General features: G+C 47.1%; 1 protein-coding gene across 1 annotated transcript; it reads left to right on the top strand.

Moving 5' to 3' along the window:
* Positions 1 to 13,116: 13,116 nt before the first annotated feature.
* On the top strand, positions 13,117 to 18,389 carry LOC103304610 (uncharacterized). Its single transcript, XM_054721337.1, is given in 3 exon segments — positions 13,117 to 13,735; positions 13,795 to 17,132; positions 17,223 to 18,389. Coding segments are annotated over 3 exon segments (5,124 nt in total).
* Positions 18,390 to 22,522: the final 4,133 nt, after the last annotated feature.

A 22,522-nucleotide genomic window follows, 5' to 3' on the forward strand; every position in this document is an offset into this window, starting at 1 on the left:
AGTCAAGCCAGTCTCTTCAATAAATGGTGTTAGGAAAATTGGACAGATACTTTCAAAAAAGTTACACTAGGACCCCAACTTACACCAAACACAAGAATAAACTCAAAATGGATGAAAGACTTAAATGTAAGTTGTGAAACCATAAAAATTCTAGAAGAAACCATAGGTAGCAAAATCTCAGACATCTCTTGTAGCAATATGTTTATGGATACATCTCCTAGTGTAGGAATCCCTTAACACGTCCCGCGTGGTCCAGGGTTCCGGTTCAGGGTTCGAGTTCTGGAGAAGGGCCACACACAAATGAAAGGAGACTTGAAGAAATTCAATTTGGCAAAGTGGGGGGCCAGGCGGTAGTCCAACTCTAGTGGGAGAACTACTCACTGCTCTGGCCCTGCCATCCCTTTTATTGAGGCTTTGGGGAAAACATCTTAGGCAAGATAAACAGAAATTTACATGTAGCTCTTAGGCAGGAAATAACAGAAACTTACATGGGACAAACAGAGGTGGAGGCTGCTTCAGCTAACAATGTCTCAACTAAAGGGTGAGTGGTTAGAGCAATTAAGGTTGTTGACCAGCCTTCCTGGCTTCCTGTCAACATCTCTCTTTTAGTGAAACTGATTTGTTTCCGGCATCCTAGGGCACAGGAAACTAAGAGAAAATAAACAAATGGGATTACATCAAAATAAAAACTCTGCAAAGCAAAAGAAACCACCCACAAAATGAAAAGGGAGCTCACTGCATGTGAGAACATATCTGGCAATGATACATCTGATAAAGGCTTAATATCTAAAATACAAAAGGAAGTCTTACTACTTAACAAAAGGAAGAAAATCCAATTAAAAAATAGGCAAAGGACCTAAACAGACACTTCTCCAAAGTGGACATATAGATGGCCAAGAGACATAAGAAAAATGCTCAAAGTCACTGATCATCAGATGCAAATTAAAACTACAATGAGGTATCACTTCACACCTGTCAGAATGGCTACCATCAACAACTCAACAAATGACAAGTGCTGTCAAGGATGTGGAGAAAAGGGAATCTTAGTATACTACTGGTGGTAATGCAGACTGGTACAGCCATTGTGGAAAACAGTAGGGAGTTCCCTAAAAAAAAAAAAAAAAATTAAATATGGAACTTCCATTTGACCCAGTGATTCCACTTCTAGAAATATATCCTCAGAAATATATCCTCAGCAACCCGAAACACCAATCACAAAGAATGTATGCAAGTCTATGTTCATAGCAGCACAATTTACAGTAATTAAGATCTAGAAACAGCCCAAGTGTCCATCATGGATGAGTGGATAAAAAAGCTGTGGTTCATTTACACCATGGAATATTATGCAGCAGTAAAAAAGAAGAATCTTTTACTCTTTGAGACAGCATGAGGAGACCTGAAGAGTATCATGCTAAGTGAAATAAGTCAGTCAGAGAAAGACAAGTATCACATGATCTCACTCATATGTGGAATCTAATAAACAAAATAAACTGACAAACAAAACAGATCCAGAGACATAGAAGCATGGAACAGACTGTGGTATCTTAGGGGGAATGTGGGGGATGGTGGGTTGGTGGGTGGGAAGAGATCAAACAAAGAACTTGTATGCAGATATGCATAACCCAAGGACACAGACAATGGGGTGGTGAAGGCCTGGGGCGGGCTAGAAGGGGTTAATAAGGGAAAAATGGAGATATATGTAATAGTTTCAACAATAAAGATTTAGTTTAAAAAAAGAAGTTTATCATCAAAACCCCAAAAAAATATTTTAAAAAATGAATGAAGTGGTAATTAAGGTAAAACAAGGTCACATGGGTGGGCCTTAACCTAATATGAGTGATGCTTTCATCAAAAAGAGGAAATTTGGACACAGACACAGCAGGAAGACCACATGAGGACATGGCCATCTACAAACAAGGAGAGAGGCCTCCACGGAACCAACCTTACTGTCACCTGGATCTTATACTTTCAGCCTCCAGAACTGTGAGAAAATAAATTTCTGTTGTTTAAGCCACTCTGCAGCCACAGGAAACTAATTCAGATTTCAGGAAACACAATGATTTCTTTTGGGTTTTTAAAATGCAAACGAGTACCTAAACTGCAGAGATGATTTTCTCTTTATCCACATCACGTAAATATTCTGGGTCAAGATTATGTTTCTGTAAGTTCAGATCTTTTGCCTTCCCCTTTTGATCATGTGTTTGTGGTCATGTTGATGTGAGAAATGTCCAAACTTTTAAAAAATTTTTATAAGAGTTTATTGGAGCAAAAAATGACAATTGTTAGAAAGCAAGATCTCAGATGCCGCAGAGAATAATAGTTAGCAATTTATTTTATACATTTGGAATAAAGGACGGAATGTAAGGAAGATTACATAAAGGTAAGAGAAAGCAAGGCAGGGATCCATTATAGGATAGTTAAGGTTATGTGTTCACTTGAGGGTGGTTACCCCTTTGAGGGACATTACTTCCGGTATTTCTAAGATATGTTAACATAGATGCACAAGAACACACAGGGTTAGCTTAAAACCTTTCACTAAAGAAATTATAGCCCTGAGCATGTCCACCTTTATCTGCCCTATTAAAAAATTATGATCAGATCACTTGTGAGGTTACCTCCCATAGAACTCCTCTTTTATACATAGTCATCTGGTTTCAATTACATCTGCTTCCTTTTGGAACTAGAATAAATAGGTGAGACGATATATCAGCAGCTCAGGTTCTTCTGTCCTATGTGCAGGAGGTGCAGGCCCAGTTCCTGCAGCTCCCCTTGTGGCTGGGAAGCTGAGTGCGATCATTCCCCTCTCTGACAACAATGTGGATTAAATGTCATGAGTCATCACTTGGAATGGTGCTCTCTATACCTACATACAAAACATCCCCTTCTGAGTACCTGTTCTTGGGGGTTAGAGACTATTCAAAAATTACACACAACTACCCTCGTGCCAGAGCAAGGCTTAGTCATTTTCTGGGATTTTAGGATCCTCGTCTTAGGGAGGGGAGGGCCTGATTTGTCTGCACAGCTCTGGGGTGTCATTTACATTGAATGTGTGCTGGGCATGTTATCCCTGGAGGTGGGTACCTGTGGCCCTGCTCATCCTCTGGATGAGGCCTGAAGCATTACTGAAATGTGCTAGAAACTGTGGGAAACATGGAGGTCACCAGGAATTGGACAGGTGACCTCTTAGTACATGGGGCAACCCTCAACCAACTGAGCCCCACTGGCCAGGCTGTATATATGATTTTTATAACAACTCCAGGCCATAGGCAAACAGGAACCATTATCTTTATTTAAAAATGAGGAATTCAGGCCTGCCTGGGCTGGCTCAGTCCTTGAGCATAGACCTATGAACCAGGAGATCACAGTTTGATTCCCGGTCAGGGCACATGCCTGGTTACTCGATCCCCAGTGGGGAGGTGTGCAGGAGGCAGCTGATCAATGATTTGCTCTCATCATTGATGTTTCTCTCTCTCTTCCCTTCTCCCTTCCTCTCTGAAATAAATAAATAAAAATTTTTAAAAAAAGGAATTCAGGACAGTAATGTTTACCAACGTGCCTAGGAATTTATAGTCATAACCCATGGACACAGAAAATAATGTGGTGAAGGCTTGGGAAGGTTGCAGGCTGGGTGGAGGAGATTAATGGTGGGAAAAGGGGACATCTATAATACTTTCAACAATAAAGATAAATTTTTAAAAATTGCAGATAGTAAGTGGCAGAACTCAGGGCTAAAATGAAGGTGTTTGATTACAGAGAGATACAAACAAGAGAGGAAGATAGAGGTTAAGCTGAAAAACTCAGAAAAAAAGACTAAGGAGCTGAACACCCAACAGGGTGTTCTAAGGCAATGGTGTGGAGAGGAAAACAGGAAATGGTAATTAAAGGGACAGAGAAGCGATGAGGACCAAGGTTACGGTGACCAGACGTCCAGCTTTTGGCGGGACAGTCCCGATTTTTAACAATTTGTCCCGCGTCCCGCGGCGTTTTAAAAAAGTCCCGATTTTGGGAAAGAATGCACGACAAGCTAGGAAACGGGAGAACGGGAAGGGAATATACGGTTTTCGGCGGCCACGTGGCTATTTAGCCAGGATATGAGTTTTATATTATTTCTGTTAATTTTATAATGTTAAACTTTAATAATAACAAATAATTGTTGAGAACTGATTATGGAGAACTGCTTATCAAAGTTCGCATTGTTGATCAGTTGTTAGAATTCGACCACCATTGTTTGGACTTAATGAACAATGGCATTTTTTGGGATTGGCAACGACGAAAACATTTTGTAACTGTCTCTCAGACGATACACATCGTACTGCGTGCTAGTAAGCTAGTTAAACAAGTGATGTCATTACAAATCAGCTATTCAGATAATTTAGGTAAGTAATTTATTTATTTATTTTATAAATACATAAATTTTCTTGAATTTAGCAGACAGTACTCGTATTATTTATATTTTATAGTGGCGGCAAAAAGTCTAGCGCCGGCCTTGAAAGTGACACTTAAGACTTATGTTACGGCAAATTTAGAGGAAAAATAATACAAGTTAGTATTGTTATTATTTAGAAAGAAATATAGGATTAAAATAATTTTTAAAATATAGTTACTTTATAACAATTAATTTAATTTATAAACTAACAATAAAATATGTTCATGTAATTATGTACCTACTTACTGTGTTTTTAAGCAATATCCTACCTAATAAAATGGTAATATGTAAATTACCATCACTCCTCTACGCCCACGATTGGGCCAGTGGGAGGCGAAGGGGGCGGGACTCAGGGTGGCCGGGGTAGCTGATTGGGCCAGCGGCAGCTCGAGCTCAGTGTCTGCGCCATGGCTGTGCTGCGGAACAGAAGGGGCCTCTGGAGCAGCGAGCTCATGTCCCGCAGGGGACCATCAAAAGCGGGGGAGCTGGGTGCCTGTCCGCTCAGGCACCAGGCCTTTCAGAAGCCTTCACCGCGCTGGAGGCTTCTGAAAGGCCTGGTGCACCAGCAGACAGGCACCTAGCTCCCCCGCAATTGAAAGTGAAAGTGTGTAGGGGACCCTTCATGTGCATGATTCAATCATGCACTGGGCCTCTAGTGTATATAATAATTTATAATATAATTTTAAATTATTTTTTTAGATTTTTAACATAATGAGTAAGAAAAGAGGATGCAAATTCAATGATGATCTAAGAAGTGAATTTCCTTTTATTAAAAAAACCAAAAGCGATTACAGACCAAATTTTTAATCAAGAACCACCCCCGCCCCCCCGGGCCGAAACCGGTTTGGCTCAGTGGATAGAGTGTCAGCCTGCGGACTCAAGGGTCCCAGGTTCAATTCCGGTCAAGGGCATGTACCTTAGTTTCGGGCACATCCCCAGTAGGAGGTGTGCAGGAGGCAGCTGATCGATGTTTCTAACTCTCTATCCCTCTCTCTTCCTGTCTGTAAAAAATCAATAAATTATATTAAAAAAAAAAAGACCCCCCCTCCCCCTCCTGTCTCTCAACCCCCCATCAATGGTGTCCCGCTTTACCAATGTTAAAATCTGGTCACCTTATTCTTAAGACAGTTCAGACCCACAAGCTTGGCCTCTGCCTTTGTTTCCTCTGAAAAGCTCAAAATGCAGGGTGTGGAATGCAGGGCTCCTGGAGGTGAGGCAGAATGTATTACCTGCTTTGGGGTTACTGGGAGCAGGGCTAGCTCCTTTCAGGAAAAATCGCCATTTTGAAACTGCGTGTGAACGACCAAATGCTGAACTCCTGGCTACTGCTTGTCCACGTCTCCCTGTCCTGCTTCCCACCCCAGCCTGTCCTCAAGCACCTCATGTCTGTGCCTCCCTCCCTGCACCAAAGCCTCAGGTGAGTAGTGGCAAATGAAAATTCCTGTGTTCTGGGTTCAGAGGGGAAAAAAACACAAAACAAAACAACAACCAATCCCCCTTCCCCCCGAAACTGCAGCTTTCTCTCTCATCAACTCTGTTCTGCTGACTCCAGACTCCACTGTGGCCAGCAGCCCTTTGCCTTTCACTACTAGATGTTATCTGTGCTGGGGGTCTTGGCTGTGGTGCTCTGGGCTGTGGAGGTTGTGAGAGTAGCTCCCTCCTCCCTCAGCCTGCTGGTCTGCTTGGTCTGAGAGCTGGGTCAGCTCCTCTCACAACCTTACCCTTCCGACCGGTCTCCAGGTGTTTTCTGTCATTCCATTATATTGTTACAGAATTTACCAGGCGACCGAAAAATACACAGGAGTCCCAGAGATACAGGAAAAACCCATTTATTTTCAACTGTTCCACATGTACTAGTACAGTGACTCAGGGGAGACTGTTTCTCTCCAAATCCTGAGCCCCCCAATATGGAGGAAGCTCTCCCTTTATACCCCTTTGGTTTCTTTGTCCCTAAATATGGATGGGCCTTCCAGACCTTTAATGGGCTTTACAAAAAGCCCCATGTGTTGGGATGGGGGTCGTGAGACCACACCTAAAGGCCTGGCCTGGTGCCAGTGCTGATAACCCCCTCTGGGGGTTGTGTATTGTTCATGGTTTGTGGCCTCTGTAAAATGGGAGTACTTAGGTAAACAGGTCTTACAAGACCAGATTATGGAGAAAGGGGCAGTGACTTAATTATAGGCTATCAAGGATGTACATTAGGTTACTGGAACAAACTCAGATTGCTAGCCCCCCGCCTCCCAAAAAATAAGCCTTCTCCTTGACTGGAACTCAGTTGGTAATTCCAGGTGAATGTTCTCCAATTTAGTTGTATTTCTAGTCTCGCCCTTGGATGAGGTGCATGGCATGTATGCCTATTCGGCTGCCATTTTCCAACCCCAGAACAGGAATTTAAAATAACTGAGATTAATATGCTAAGGGCTGTAAGGGAGAAGGGGACAGCTTGCAAGAGGAGATGGGTAATGTCCCAACACCCATTTTTGAAAAAAGCTCTCAACAAAGGGGGAAGAGAAAGACCATGTCTCAACATAATAAAGGCCATACATGACAAACCTACAGCCAACATCATACTCAATGGGAAAAAACTAAAACCCTAAGAACAGAAACAAGACAGGGATGTCTGCTCTCACCACTCTTATTCAACATAGTAATGGAAGTCTTAGCCACAGCGATCAGACAAGAATGAGAAATAAAAGGGATCCAAAATTGGAAAGGAGGAAATAAAATTCTCATTATTTGCAGATGACATGATATTGTACATAGAAAACCCTAAAGATGTCACCAAAAAATACTAGATTTCATAAAGGATTCAGCAATGTCGCAGGTTAAAAACTTAACACCCAGAAATCAATGGCATTTTTGTACACCAATAATGAATTCTCTGAAAGACAAACTAAACAAATAATCTCATTTGCCAATGCAACAAAAAAATTAAGATACTTTGCCAGGGTGTTATCCTGCATCTGGAAGGGTTCAGGAATCTGGAGAAGGGGCTGTGGTAAATTAATAAAGAGACTAGACATGAAATATAAATTTGGAAAGCATTCTAAGTCAACCAGAGGAGACTTAGCTATAGTAACCAAGTTCTCCCTGAATCTCCATACCCAGGGCTTTTTATTCACACATTTTGGCCTATAGCAAAGCAGATGTACATATCAAAGGTAAAGTTTGGTAAACAGTAAGATTATCAGGTTGGGGGAACTGCCTTTGGCTGTTCAGCTGTTTGGCCAGCAGCAGGTAATAACAAGTAGATTTTCAGGTTTGGGGAAATGCTCTCAGCTGTCTGGCAGCAGGCAATAACATGTATCTTCAGCCATGCTGAAACCTCAAGGTTCACCAACCTTTTGATGAACTTCTTGCATTTATGACCTGCTGGGATAATCCCTCAGCATATCCCCCTTCTTTGTTTTAATAAATCTAACAAGAATGTACATCATTTGCAAAGCTCGGGATATTTTAAGATTTTTAAATTTAATGGAAAGGACAGAGTTCTATCATGTCCCTTTTGCTGCCAGGCATCAAAGGAATCAGTCTGCAGTAAGCTCCTTTCTGGGTCAACAGTTTTTTGAGTCCTCTTCCTAATCATTGTCCAACTGTTTTTCATGGGTACCCTTCCCACTTACTGTCCCCTATGATATGACAGCAATGATATTCCAGTTCTGGATGGTGGACAAACAGGAATGCAGGTCCGACCTTCTTTGGCTTGTCCTCGGCAACCTGCAGCAACGCACAGCTGCTGACTTAGCATGGCAAGGCGTCTTCACATCCTCTATCTCTGGACTGTTTCTCCAATCTCGTCATCTGTTGCTGGAGTAGTCTGATTAGTTCCTTTCTCAGATCCATTGTTGCAGAAATTCACACAGGCTTGGAGGAGTTTTCTGGAAATATATAAAAATATTCTCAACCAAAGGTTAATAAAGGAATCCTTTCTATAAACTAGTTTTGGGATTCTTTCATTCTTGCCCAAACTATTTTCCTTTAGCTTATTCTGACACCATGTGTGTCTTGCCATCAGCATTACAAGTGAAAAAAATTTTCAAAGTGAAACATTTAAAGCAATTAAGGCTCGATGTAATTTTTATACAGGGGATTATTCCACTACTCTCCCCCCCTTTTTTAATTTAAATATTATTAGGAGGCTTTTGGAAATCTTGCAATGCAGTCTTAATAGCTTTTAATTTTAATTTTCTGCACAGAAATATGACTGCTTTGGATTTCTTTTCTTTTTTTAATATATTTTATTGATTTTTTACAGAGAGGAAGGGAGAGGGGATAGAGAGTTAGAAACATTGACGAGAGAGAAACATCGATCAGCTGCCTCCTGCATGCCCTCCATGGGGGATGTGCCCGAAACCAAGATACATGCCCTTGACCAGAATCAAACCCAGGACCTTTCTGTCCGCAAGCCGACGCTCTATCCACTGAGCCAAACAGGTATTGGCTGGATTTCTTGTATTATAAGCAGCTTTACTACAAGATAAACCATCAGGAAAAAATAGTTAATGTTTCAAGAACAGGTTCCTGTCTAGTTCAACTAAATTTTTCTGAATATTTAATTATTTTAATTTGCCAATTTAAATTAATCTGAAATAAGGCTTATTTTTTTAAATTTTACTTGTCCTTGGCTGTGGACAGTAAATGATACAAATAAAATTTCTGATATCAGTCTTTGAGTATTTTTATATAAGCTTTGTTTAGGGAGGCAAAAACACAAATTATTTACTTTTCTTTTTGAGGCCTAATATATTGATTTTTAATTACAGTTTTCCAGACATTTGAAGGAAACCTTTCTTTGTTTCTTTCCAGAGTAATTTCTAGGTCACCTTTCGAGTTTCTTTTAAAAACATTTTGCTTTCTTTTCCACCAAGCAACTTACATGGCTGCTTCTCAGATGCTGTCTGATGTGGCTGTATACCTATATTTAAGTGACTCTCTTTATATTTATGGTGACTACTATTGATTAGATTTAATGCTTGAATAATAACCTTCAGTTTACCCTGTAAATACTAGTGGAAGAGATTGCAAAATTTTAAAATTTCTCCTTTTTATTAAGCTTAAAATCTACTTTTAAACAGCATTCTTTTTTACTCATTTTGCATATACAGAGGGTTCATGGGAAGTCCCAGTAACTTTAAGAGGACTGGTGGTATGCAAATTTTTACTTTGGCTTTTGTTAAATCTAATTGCTTATAAAAATATTGGCTTCTCATATAACTGCATTTATATGAGACCTTGGTTATATTTTGTAAAGCTAATTTGTTAAGTAATTAAAGTAGGTATCCTACCTAATAATAGACAAATATGCAAATTGACCGTACCCTCGCTATGCCCATGATTGGCCAGGAGGCGTGGGGGGGCAGGACTCGGGAGAGCTGGGGTGGCTGATTGGGGCGGCCCGAGGTCAGCGTCTTCGCCATGGCTGTGCTGTGGCACAGAAGGGGCCTCTGGGGCAGCGAGCTCACATCCTGCGTGGACCATCAAAAGCGGGGGCTTCTGAAAGGCCTGGTACACCAGTGGACAGGCACCCAGCTCCCCCGTGATTGAAAGCGAAAGTGTGTAGGGGACCCTACACGTGCATGATTTAAACATGCACTGGGCCTCTAGTCTTCATAGAAAAAGCAAATCAAGCAAATTTATAGGTCTGATCCATGAGGCACAAATGCCACCCCATCCCTAGCCTATTTGAAGTTCAGAATGCTAGGGCTTTTGTCTTTTAAAATTTTGTTCCTTTTTTTTTTTAATTCCACTGCTAAAGAAATCTGGTTCTGCAATTTTGCCTTGCTTTCAGATGTTAAAAGTTTATAACAACCTTACCCTGGACTGATATCTTGCCCCTTGTACTCCTGCGGGTACGCTGTGCTCCAAGGCCAGGGTAGGTTTCTCTCCCTTTGAAATTCTATACAGTAGACCCCCTCCCTTAATTCGGCCAAAGGGAGATTTGGGGAAAATAGGGAATTTAGAAATCCAGAAACAACTACAAGGACTTGGACAAACTGTCTTTGAGGTCCACAGGTGGGTTATTGACTGATTACCCATCTCTCTAGGAACAGCCGTACATCCTTATAGACCTGGAGACCAGGTTTGGGTAAAGGACTGGAAAAGGGAGCCCCTCACGCCTGCCTAGAAGGGACCCTATCCATTCATATTAACCACCCCCACAGCTCTCAAGGTTGCAGGACTAAACACCTGGATCCACCACTCCCGGGTGAAGGCAGCCCACCAGCCGAGTGACATCCAGTCTGAGTGGAAGGTGACCTCTGACCAGAAACACCCCCTGAGGATCACCCTCAAGAAGACAGCAGACCTGGCCGAGCAACCTGCTCCAAGGAATTCAGATAACACCCTGCTGAATTCTCCCTAACACTAATCTTTCTTTCTTATCTCCTCCTAACATAACATGCTCTAGTATTTCTGGATAATCACTGGTTTTATCTAATAATTGTTATTTTGTTTTTTATGAGAGCCAGAGGAATCCAATACTAGTTACCAGGAGGAGAACTCATCTGCCCTTGCTGGGACACAGAAGCACCATAAAATTACTGCTCCCCACACAACAAGGAAACAAAGGCCTTATCATAAATTGTTGGATTACACCTTGTCATGCCATCCTTTGCTCCTTGCTTAGAAACTCGCTAGCCAAGTATGTTAGACCGGGTAGTGCAAGAGAAAGCCCAATCAAGCCAGATTTTTGTTAGCTATACTTATCAGCCTGCGGCATGTTACGACTCTACTACCAAATGCACTTGCGGGAGGGGGGGGGGGGGCGGGGGTTGTATTGGACGGAAAAAATAATAATAGGACCTGTCACGGCCAATGTGCAGCTAACTAATGTTGCTCCTATTTGTTTCAGCAGTACACAGGGCCAACATCCAACAGGTCACCTCCCAGATGAACTATGCAACTCTACCCCAAAGGCTGAAAACACCACCTACCCCTGGTGCCCCTTGCAGGAACATTCTACACTTACCTCTGCCTGCCTGCAAACTGGACGGGAATGACTTTAAACTTCAGATGGTCCTACAAACCAGAACTCCCTACAAACCCCTCTGAGAGGAAGAAGCAGAATGCTAACCCCTTAGTCATCATCCCTTTCCAGCAGGAAGTAGCTAAGAGCGATTGTCACCCCTGTTCACCATAACATCCCCTGGTCTTTGCTCTATAGGCTAAAAGAAGCTTGTGGGACAAGGGGGGTAATGAGGAGGAAACTGGTCTTGCAAGGTGTGTCAGGTCATAAAAACTGTGAACAATGCACTGCCCTGGGGGAAGGGGGAAGGGTCATTATCACTGGCCCCAGGACAGATGATTAGATATGGCCTGGGGACCCCCAACACCTGGGGGCCTTCCTGTAAGCCCAGGAAAGGGGCCAGGGAACAGACCCAGAAACAAGGAGGCATGGATCAGACTGTGGGGCCTCAGAGGGAGGGTAGGGGAAGGTGGGGGTAGGGGGGAGAGATCAACCAAAGGACTTGTGTGCATGCATAGGAGCCTAAGCAATGGTTAAGGACAACAGGGTGTGGGGGCATCCGTGGGGAGGGGGATGGGATGGGAATGGGGGGATGAGGACAAATATGTGATACCTTAATCAATAAAGAAAAAAAAAAAAAAAGAGTGAAGCCCTATGCGCGTTTCTTCACTCTGATTTGGAAATTATTCCCGGAGTCCACTAGTGTTAATAAACGGGGTCCCTCCCTTTCTCTAGGAAGCGTGCTTGGTATTTCTTTGGACTTCTGCAACAGATAAACCCTACCTTCCTGAGTGTGTAAGTATCTCTGAGCTTTGATTGTGGCCATTTATATTTTAAATTCAGAAGGAGAACACTCCAATGTGATTTGACAGAACAGTTACTTTGCCTCAACTCTAGACAGTAAATGTATTGATTGATTGATGTATAATGATCAATTTTGTCTGTGATAGAGCCAAATTACCGTGCTGCCCCTCCCTGTAGACTGCAAGAATGTATCAGTTGCATGTACCTACCAATAGGAATGTAGAGAGGTGGACTCAGTCCACTTTAGGCAAGCTTCCCAGTGTGCCCCTGTGTAACTGGACCCCTCACCCTACCCCTGACCAATCATGGGGGTCATAAACACTCTCCCTGCCCACTACTTGAGACCCCCTTTAAAGCCTTTGTTCTGGCGAGAGAGGTTCTCTTTTTCCCCGGTGAGCGCTGGAGATGAGAGCTCGTGCTAGCACGAATAAAGGTTCTCTTGCAGTTACAGCGGGTCTTGGCTCCTTCCTGGGGGGTTTTTGGGGATTCTGAACACTGGGCATTACATTTGGGGGCTCGTCTGGGATCCCCAAGCCCTCCGAGGGACCCCCAAACCCGGAGAACCTGACTGGCCACGGTAGGTGTCTGTTTTGTCTTTTGTCTCTTGTGTGAGCTCAAATCTGAATTTCTGGCAGTGCCCGAAGCGGTCTAGGCGGACGCGCTGGAGGACCACGGGCAAGAGGCATCGGGAGACGTCTCGATCCTCTTTCAGGAGGGACGTGTATTCCCCTCAGGAGGGACATTTATCCCCCTCCAGTTTCTGGGACGAGGTGGGTCGCTCCCGCCAGTCAGCGTGAGGCCATCGTCCACGCTTTTGGTTCTGCTCCAACGGACTCGCGTTGGAAGGCTTTTCTTAAGGATCCTCTGTTTGTGTGTGTTGATTTGTTTTTGTTTTGTTTTGTGGACTCTCTTGACGGACGCTATGGGACAGACTCAAACCACTCCTTTAAGCATTATGATTGATCATTTCAAGGAGGTTAAGGGAAGAGCTAGCAACCTCAGTGTGGAGGTCCGGAAGGACCAGTGGCAAACTTTTTGTTCTAGGGAGTGGCCGACTTTTAGTGTTGGATGGCCGCCGGAGGGGACCTTCGACCTCCCCACCATCCACCGGGTGAGGGACATTGTCTCTCAGCCCAAGAAGGGACATCCTAATCAACTTCCTTATATTATTACTTGGCAGGACCTCGTGGAAGATCCGCCCTCCTGGCTTAAGCCCTTTCTACCCCCACACCCCCCAGAGCCAAAACCCATACTTGCCTTACAGGAAACGGAGAAGGTAAAGAAGGACCTCACCCTGCCTTCAGCACCCCTCTACCCTGTCTTGCAGGGGGGAACTGAAGAGGAATTAATCTTTCCTCCACCGTACCAGCCCCTAGGAACTCACAAAGGGGCAGTCCTCCTCTGCCGCGAGAGGCAGAAGCGGTTCCAGCAGCGGAGAGGGGAGGAGTTCCGGCAGCAGAGAGGGGAGGAGTTCCGGCAGCGGAGAGGGGAGGAGTTCCGGCAGCGGAGAGGGGAGGAGCTCCGGTTCCTGCGGGGAGCCCGCCCCTCACTAGACAAAGGGCTCAGAGGGAATTGCTTATCCCGGCCGCTGACTCCACAGTGAAGACTCTGCCTTTACGAGCGGCAGGGCCCCCAGATGCGGAGGGAAATCAGCCCTTTCACTATTGGCCCTTCGCCACTAGTGACCTGTACAACTGGAAGGCTCAGAATCCTAAGTTCTCTGAGAAGCCGGCAGGACTTATTGACTTGTTAGACTCTGTCCTTTTCACCCATCAGCCGATATGGGACGACTGTCAGCAGCTCTTACAGGTCCTATTCACCACAGAGGAGAGGGAGAGGATCCTCAACGAAGCCCGGAAATTAGTTCCGGGCGTGGATGGAAATCCCACCACCAACGCAGCCCTAATAGATGCTTCCTTTCCCCTGACTAGGCCTGAATGGGATTTCAACACGGCAGAAGGTAAGGAGAGGCTCCGGGTCTACCGCCAGACTCTAATGGGGGGTCTCCGCATGGCTGCTAGGAAGCCGACTAATCTGGCCAAGGTAGGGAATGTTCAACAGGAAAGGGAAGAGTCCCCGGCTGCCTTTCTGGAGCGGATCATGGAGGCATTCCGTACCTACACCCCCATGGATCCAGAAGCTCCCAATAACAGGGCGGCTGTGGTCATGGCCTTTGTAAACCAATCAGCCACAGATATTAGAAGGAAACTGCAGAAGGTAGATAGGTTAGGGGAGAAGAGTTTAAAGGACCTGCTGGAGGTAGCTGAGAAGGTGTACAATAACAGAGAGCCCCCGGAAGAAAGGCAGGCTCGTGGTGCGGCGGCAGCTAGCAGCAAACAAACCCGAGACCTAGCTAAGATCCTGCTCGCCACCACCGCGGACTCTCCCGAGGAACGGAACCGCCGTCTCCGCTGACTCGCTGGCAGCCAGGAAGACGGTAAGGGGACCACCCGGGGCGGGAGGCAGAAGCTGCAGAAAGATCAGTGTGCTTACTGTAGGGAGATAGGGCACTGGAAACAAGAGTGCCCGAAGAGGACCAGCAAAAAGGGTGGTGGAGCGGATCGAGTAAAGGTTCTGGAGCTGGATGAACTGAGTGATTAGGGGAGTCGGGGTTCGGACCCCCTCCCCGAACCCAGGGTAACCCTTAGAGTGGAGGGGACCCCCATTGACTTCCTTGTCGACACCGGAGCACAACACTCAGTCCTCCGTACGCCTCAAGGAAAATTAGCAAATAAGAAGTCTTGGGTGCAAGGGGCAACTGGTATGAGCCAGTATTCATGGACTACCCGAAGAACGGTGGATTTAGGGACGGGACGGGTATCCCACTCTTTTATGGTAATTCCGGAATGTCCCTACCCCCTGTTAGGACGAGACCTACTCACTAAGATCGAAGCCCAGATAACTTTCAGACAAGGGGGGCCTCAGGTTACTGATGGCGAGGGCCACCCTATTCAGGTCCTGACCATGAGGCTGGAAGATGAGTACCGGCTTCACCAAAAAGCCTCTCCAGTAGAGGACAGCATGGACGAATGGCTGCAGGAGTTCCCCATGGCTTGGGCGGAGACAGGGGGAGTGGGGCTCACCGCCCACAGGGCCCCAGTCCTGGTAGAATTAAAACCAGGGCAAGGCCCGGTAAGAATCAAACAGTACCCCATGCCCCAGGAGGCCCGGAAGGGAATTCAGCCACACGTTCGGAGACTGAGGGGCCTAGGAGTGCTGGTCCCCTGCCAGTCTGCCTGGAACACCCCCCTCCTGCCAGTCAAGAAGCCTCACACGAATGACTACCGGCCAGTACAGGACCTCCGGGAAGTAAATAAAAGAGTTATGGACATACACCCAACAGTCCCCAACCCATACACTCTCTTAAGCTCTCTGGCGCCCTCCCGTGTCTGGTATACTGTGTTAGATTTGAAGGATGCCTTTTTCAGTTTGACGCTGGCACCCCGCAGTCAACCCCTGTTCGCCTTTGAGTGGCATGACCCGGAAGAGGGCTACAGTGGGCAACTGACGTGGACCCGGTTGCCTCAGGGATTCAAGAACTCGCCCACCATCTTCGACGAGGCCCTAAACGAGGACCTGGGTGAGTACCGGAGAACACACCCCTTCCTCACTCTCCTTCAGTATGTGGATGATATCCTGATTGCAGCAGACACGGCTGAAGACTGCAAGCAGGGGACAAGGGACCTGCTGGCCTCCTTGGGGGCCCTTGGGTACCGGGCTTCTGCGAAGAAGGCCCAGATATGCAAAGAAAGGGTGAGTTACCTGGGATACATCCTGGAGGGTGGACAGCGGCAGCTGTCAGATGCCAGAAAAGAGACTGTTTTGAAAATCCCAACCCCCACCTCCCGAAGGGAAGTGAGGGAATTCCTAGGGTCGGCTGGCTACTGCCGCCTCTGGATACTGGGTTTCGCGGAGATAGCCAGGCCCCTATATGAGGCAACCAAGGAGGGAAAGGCATTTGAATGGACTGAGAGAGAAAAGACAGCCTTTGAGCAGTTAAAGAAAGCCCTCCTAAGTGCTCCGGCCCTGGGCCTGCCAGATATCACGAAGCCATTCCACCTCTTCGTAGATGAACACAAAGGAATAGCGAAAGGGGTCCTGACTCAAACCCTAGGCCCCTGGAGCCGCCCAGTGGCTTATTTATCCAAAAAGTTAGACCCTGTAGCTGCCGGATGGCCACCGTGCCTACGGATTATTGCAGCAACGGCGCTTTTAGTCAAAGACGCTGACAAGCTGACTCTGGGGCAGGAAGTCTGGATCACCACCCCACATGCCATTGAGGGAGTCCTGAGGCAGCCTCCTGACAGATGGATGAGCAACGCACGTATAACACACTACCAGAGTCTCCTTCTCAACCCTCCCAGAGTACGGTTTCTTCCCAGTGCGGCTCTCAATCCTGCCACCTTGCTGCCCGACCCCGACCTAGATGCTCCCCTACATGACTGTGCAGGAATCCTGGAACAAGTGCATGGGATCCGGAAGGACCTGACCGACCAGCCCCTTCCAGATGCAGACGTTACCTGGTTCACGGACGGAAGCAATTTCGTACGGGACGGAAGCAGGTATGCGGGTGCAGCTGTAGTCACTAAAACGGATACTGTATGGGCAGAGGCCCTGCCCTCCGGGACGTCAGCCCAGAGAGCAGAGCCTGTGGCCCTCACCAAGGCCCTGACACTGGGAGTTGGCAGGCGGCTCAACATCTACACAGACAGCCGTTATGCGTTCGCCACCGCTCATGTTCATGGGACAATCTACCAAGAGAGAGGGTTGCTGACAGCAGAGGGGCGGACTATAAAAAATAAACAGGAGATACTTGACTTGCTCTCGGCCTTATGGCTCCCTGCCAAGTTGGCCATCATATACTGTCAAGGGCACCAGAAGGCTGATGACCCAGTGGCAAGAGGAAACCGCAGGGCTGACCAGGCGGCCAAGGCAGTAGCCCTTTCTCCGATCCCCACCATGGCCCTACAGCTCCCAGACCCAGGGGACCCAGTTTTGCCAGTTCAGCCAGGATATTCCCTGGGGGAGTTACAGCGCATTAGGAAGCTTCCCCAAGCAAAAGAGGAGAAGGGGTGGTGGTATACACCGCAAGGGGAGCTCATACTGCCGGACCAGCTTGGAGTGTCCATGATAAAGCACATGCACCGGTTCACTCACCTGGGGGCACGCAAATTAAAGGACTTAATCCGACATGCCGGAATCAAGATTCACCAACAGGACACCAAAATAAAGCAGGTTGTATCTGCCTGCAAGACCTGTCAACTCACAAATGCAAGAACCGGGCCGAGTGAAAAAGGAGCCCGGCTCAGAGGAACCAAGCCTGGAGCACAATGGGAGGTCGACTTCACTGAGGTTAAACCAGGAAAGTATGGCTATAAATATTTATTAGTATTTGTAGATACCTTCTCCGGATGGGTAGAAGCATACCCAACTAAGCATGAAACAGCTCAGACGGTGGCCAAGAAGCTGCTGGAAGACATCTTGCCCAGGTACGGTTTTCCCGCTGAGATAGGGTCGGACAATGGACCAGCCTTTATCTCGCAGGTAACGCAGGCAGTGGCCAAGGCCATTGGGGCAAATTGGAAATTGCATTGTGCTTATAGGCCCCAAAGCTCAGGGCAGGTAGAGAGGATGAATAGAACTCTAACAGAGACCCTTACCAAACTGACCATGGAGACTGGCGGGGACTGGGTGGCTCTCCTTCCATATGCCCTTTACCGGGTTAGGAACTCCCCCTACACCCTGGGTTTTACCCCTTATGAGATCATGTTCGGCCGGCCACCCCCTATTATCCCCAACCTTAAAGCTGACTCTCTTGCAGAATTTGAAAGTCAAGAACTGTTTCTTTCCTTGAGAGGGCTCCAGAAGGCACACGAGGACATTTGGCCGCGCCTCCGCGCTATCTACGAGACTGGCCCAACCCCGACTCCTCACCAGCATAAGCCGGGGGACTGGGTATACGTCAAGAGACACCGCCGGGAGACCCTTGAGCCACATTGGAAGGGTCCTTACGTCGTGGTGCTGACGACCCCCACCGCTCTCAAAGTGGACGGCGTTGCCACCTGGGTCCATCACACCCACGTTCGGCCAGCAGACCCCTCGGCGATCCGTGAAGACTTCATCGCCCAGTGGAGCGTTAGTCGAGACCAATGCAACCCGCTCAAGCTCAAGCTGAGGCGTTCTCAACCTGCCTGATGTTGGTAACCCTGCTCGCGGCCACTCCCACCACCGGGAGTCCCCACACCCCCTTCAACATCACCTGGCAGATCATAGACACCAGCTCGGGGACAGTAGTTAACCAGACTTCTCAAATCCACCCCAGAGACACTTGGTTCCTGGACCTCTATATAGACCTTCTTATCTTCTTTCCTGACATAACAACTGGAAAGCCTATTGGGAATTTCGATGGGCCAAACCTCTCGGGGTCCAGGGACCTCAGAACATTCTATTTCTATGTTTGCCCCAGGCACTCACGAGGACACACCCAGGACTCATGCGGGGGAATGGGGAGCTACTTCTGCGCCTCTTGGTCGTGTGTCTCGACTGGGCACATCTGGTGGGCTCCCCCGAAAACTGACGACCTGATAACCGTGACAAGGTCGGAGGCGCCGCCTTGCCCTGTGGGATTTGGGAGGTATCTCTGTAACCCCGTGCGAATGTCCTTCACAAAACAGGGGAAAAAGGCAACAGGATGGGACGCTGGAAAAACTTGGGGAATCAGACTTTACCATGAGATGAGAGACCCGGGGACGCTGTTTACCCTCCGAGTACAGGCGACACCCCTTACCCAGAAAACCCGTGCAGGGGTGGGACCCAACCGAGTAGTGGCCCTCCAGCCCGCCACCCCCCGAGTGTCCGTGCCCAAGAGCACCCGGACTCCAGCTTCACAGCCCTCTACATCCCCAGTCCCTATCAGGACATCGCCTGCATCCCCTACCCCGGCCCGCAGGCTTCCGCCTGATGCAGACCCCTTGTGGAACACGGTTGTCGGAGCATTCCATGTTCTGAATGCTTCGAGGCCTGACCTGACTGAGTCCTGTTGGCTCTGTCTAGATATCCAGCCACCATACTATGAAGGCATTGCTCTTAGCGGCAAATACACTACAGCCATTAATTCCAGCTCCTGTAGGTGGCAGCAGTCTGCTGCAAGGCTAACCCTCCAGACAGTAACAGGACAGGGCACTTGTATAGGCCACGTGCCCCCAGAACAGTCGCATCTCTGTAATGAGGTCCTTACTGTTCCCAATAAGACAGTGTATCTACTTCCCCCTGAGAATACCTGGTGGGCCTGTTCCAGTGGCCTCGCCCCCTGCATCCACACAAGAGTCCTCAACTCCCCGAGGGAAGGCTTTTGCACACTCGTCCAGTTGATCCCCAGACTCATATATCATACGGGGGACGAGATACTTAACAGGTTTGGCTCTGCCAATCCCAGAAGCAAGAGAGAGCCTATTACCGCCCTGACTATGGCTGTGCTCTTGGGGCTCGGGTTGGCAGGAGCAGGAACTGGGATATCATCACTCGTCATCCAGGATAAGAATTATGGGATTCTGAGGGCGGCCATAGATTTAGATATAGAAAGAATCGAGAAATCAATCTCTCATCTACAGGAGTCACTCACTTCCCTATCGGAGGTGGTACTACAAAATAGGAGGGGATTAGACTTATTGTTCATGCAGCAAGGGGGCCTTTGTGCGGCTTTGGGAGAGGAATGTTGCTTCTATGTCGACCACTCCGGGGTCGTAAGAGAGTCTATGGCCCTCCTGAGAGAAGGATTGCAGAAGCGCAGGTTAGAAAGGGAGAGATCACAGTCCTGGTATGAATCTCTATTCAACTGGTCCCCCTGGTTAACCACCCTCCTCTCTGCCCTAGTTGGGCCCCTTATAATCCTACTCCTGCTGCTGACCGTCGGACCCTACATCATCAATAGATTAGTTCAGTTCATCAAGGAACGAGTAGGGGTCGTGCAGATGATGGTGCTACACACTCGGTATAAGCCTCTACCAACGGAAGAAGAGATGGGGTGCCAACTGACCCATGATTGGGTCTGTAAGTCTCATGACAAAGGGGGAATGATAGAGCCAAATTACCGTGCTGCCCCTCCCTGTAGACTGCAAGAATGTATCAGTTGCATGTACCTACCAATAGGAATGTAGAGAGGTGGACTCAGTCCACTTTAGGCAAGCTGCCCAGTGTGCCCCTGTGTAACTGGACCCCTCACCCTACCCCTGACCAATCATGGTGGTCATAAACACTCTCCCTGCCCACTGCTTGAGACCCCCTTTAAAGCCTTTGTTCTGGCGAGAGAGGTTCTCTTTTTCCCCGGTGAGCGCTGGAGATGAGAGCTCGTGCTAGCACGAATAAAGGTTCTCTTGCAGTTACAGCGGGTCTTGGCTCCTTCCTGGGGGGTTTTTGGGGATTCTGAACACTGGGCATTACATCTGAACCTTATATACAGTACATGTTGACTTCAGAAATGGCTTTGTTTTCTATTTAACCAAATACAACAACCCAGGAGAAAAAATAAAATTCAGAAAACTTTTTTCTTCAATTAACGTGTCTCAGGTTTTAATTTAACAGCTTCTCAGTGCAGCCTCTCTGTCTTGACTTTCCCACACTGACCTCTTTGTAGAAGCCGGTGAGTGGAGCTCTGGTTCTGTGAGAAATGGCGGAGAGCTCACAGGTTTGATCAAACCACTAGAATTTAGCAACAAGGGCTTTCAGTGAGTGTTGGTTTCTTTATTTAATAAGCTGTAAATCAGTCTAAAATCTTCACTATTGAACTCTTCCTGCTTAAAAGAAATTCTATAGAGAGTATTTTTATCCCTCATTAATGGACCTTCCTTCACCCTTCTCATGATAAACAAGTTCTCAGAGTAAAAAACAAACAAAAATCTACCATCCCTTTCACACTACATTGTCCATACTAACACACACACACACACACACACACACACACACACACAATAGGACATTTTCTTTGTTGCCATTTCATGTTGAAATTTGTAAGAAAACAGGGGACAAGTTTCATGAATGCAGAAATATTTCAGACCCTCAACCACGATGAATTTTGGTGAAGTCCATTCCCAGACATTTAAAGTGGGAAACAAACAAACGGCCACAGAAATAGTGGTGTGGCCATCACTGTGAGGAGAACACTGGGGCCACATCCATGTTGGTTTCTAAAGACAGTGACACCAAGGCTGTTGGTTGGAACTGGGGACCCTGAGAAAGCAGGTACCTGCCAAGAAGGACTCTTTTTGGCTAAATCGACTCAAATTGATAAGTCAGACCCTTGCAGCCATTTCTACGGGAGGAGGAGGGTCACCAGGAGGGCACTTCAAGGAGAAGACTGCACTGAACTGCCTGCCTGCACTGTGCTCCTGCATCTGGGCCAGCCCTTAGAAAGGAGTCCCTAGAATATATTTCAATCTTTAAGACTGAGGCTTTCCCCATTCATTTGGAAATGTGCACTTATATCCTTATCAGCATTTTCTCTAACCAATCAGAGCAGCTCCATTCTGACCAATCAGGAGAGTGCTTTTTGGACAATCAAACTTTGAGGACTTGGAGTCTTGTCTTGCATGAGGATGGACCAATCAGAGACCAGGGGTGGAGACTTCTCTCTATTTGAGCCAGCTTCTTTCTGGCTCTGGGAGCACACTTTCTCTTTCCACTCAAGATTAATTCCTGGAGAAACAGGAAGAGGGAGATGGAATGGAGCAGGTGGAGCAGAGCAGAGCAGAGCAGAGCAGAGCTTGCTAGCCAGAGAGGGCCACCTTGCCACCTGCTGCTTCATACTAGTAACTGAGCTGCATCACAATTGAACTGTTTGCACTGAATAAAGTTTCCTTCTTCACTGCACCCTAAATTGGGGATTCCTGGTGGCACTGAACTGGCACTGATAACCATCAGCTGACAGGACTGTTTTATCTTATACTGGAGGTCCCTCCCCACCTCACAAAACAAAAACAAAAGCACAGAAAAACAACCAATTTGGAGTATACAGATGAGATTCAGAGGGGCTAGTTTGCCCTCTAAGAGGTGATACATTATGTCCTCTCAGTGATTCACACTTAGGCAAGAACCAGGCCATCAGGTCCTTGCCAGAGATCTGAGTTCCCTAGACTCAAAAAGGTGCTCATCTCCTGAGTAATCCACCCTCATCTAGCCTTCTACTGGCAGTGCCCAGACTGCTGCTGTGCTCACCCTGCTGCCCCACCCTGCTCCTTCTGCCTCTCCACCCCGGCACCCCACCCCCCAGCGCCGTCCCCTCTTCCCCGCAGGCCCAGAGCTGACTCATTTCAGGAAAAGCATGACACGTGGGC

Source organism: Eptesicus fuscus, chromosome 9 (assembly GCF_027574615.1).
Source record: "Eptesicus fuscus isolate TK198812 chromosome 9, DD_ASM_mEF_20220401, whole genome shotgun sequence".
Lineage (NCBI taxonomy): Eukaryota > Metazoa > Chordata > Mammalia > Chiroptera > Vespertilionidae > Eptesicus > Eptesicus fuscus.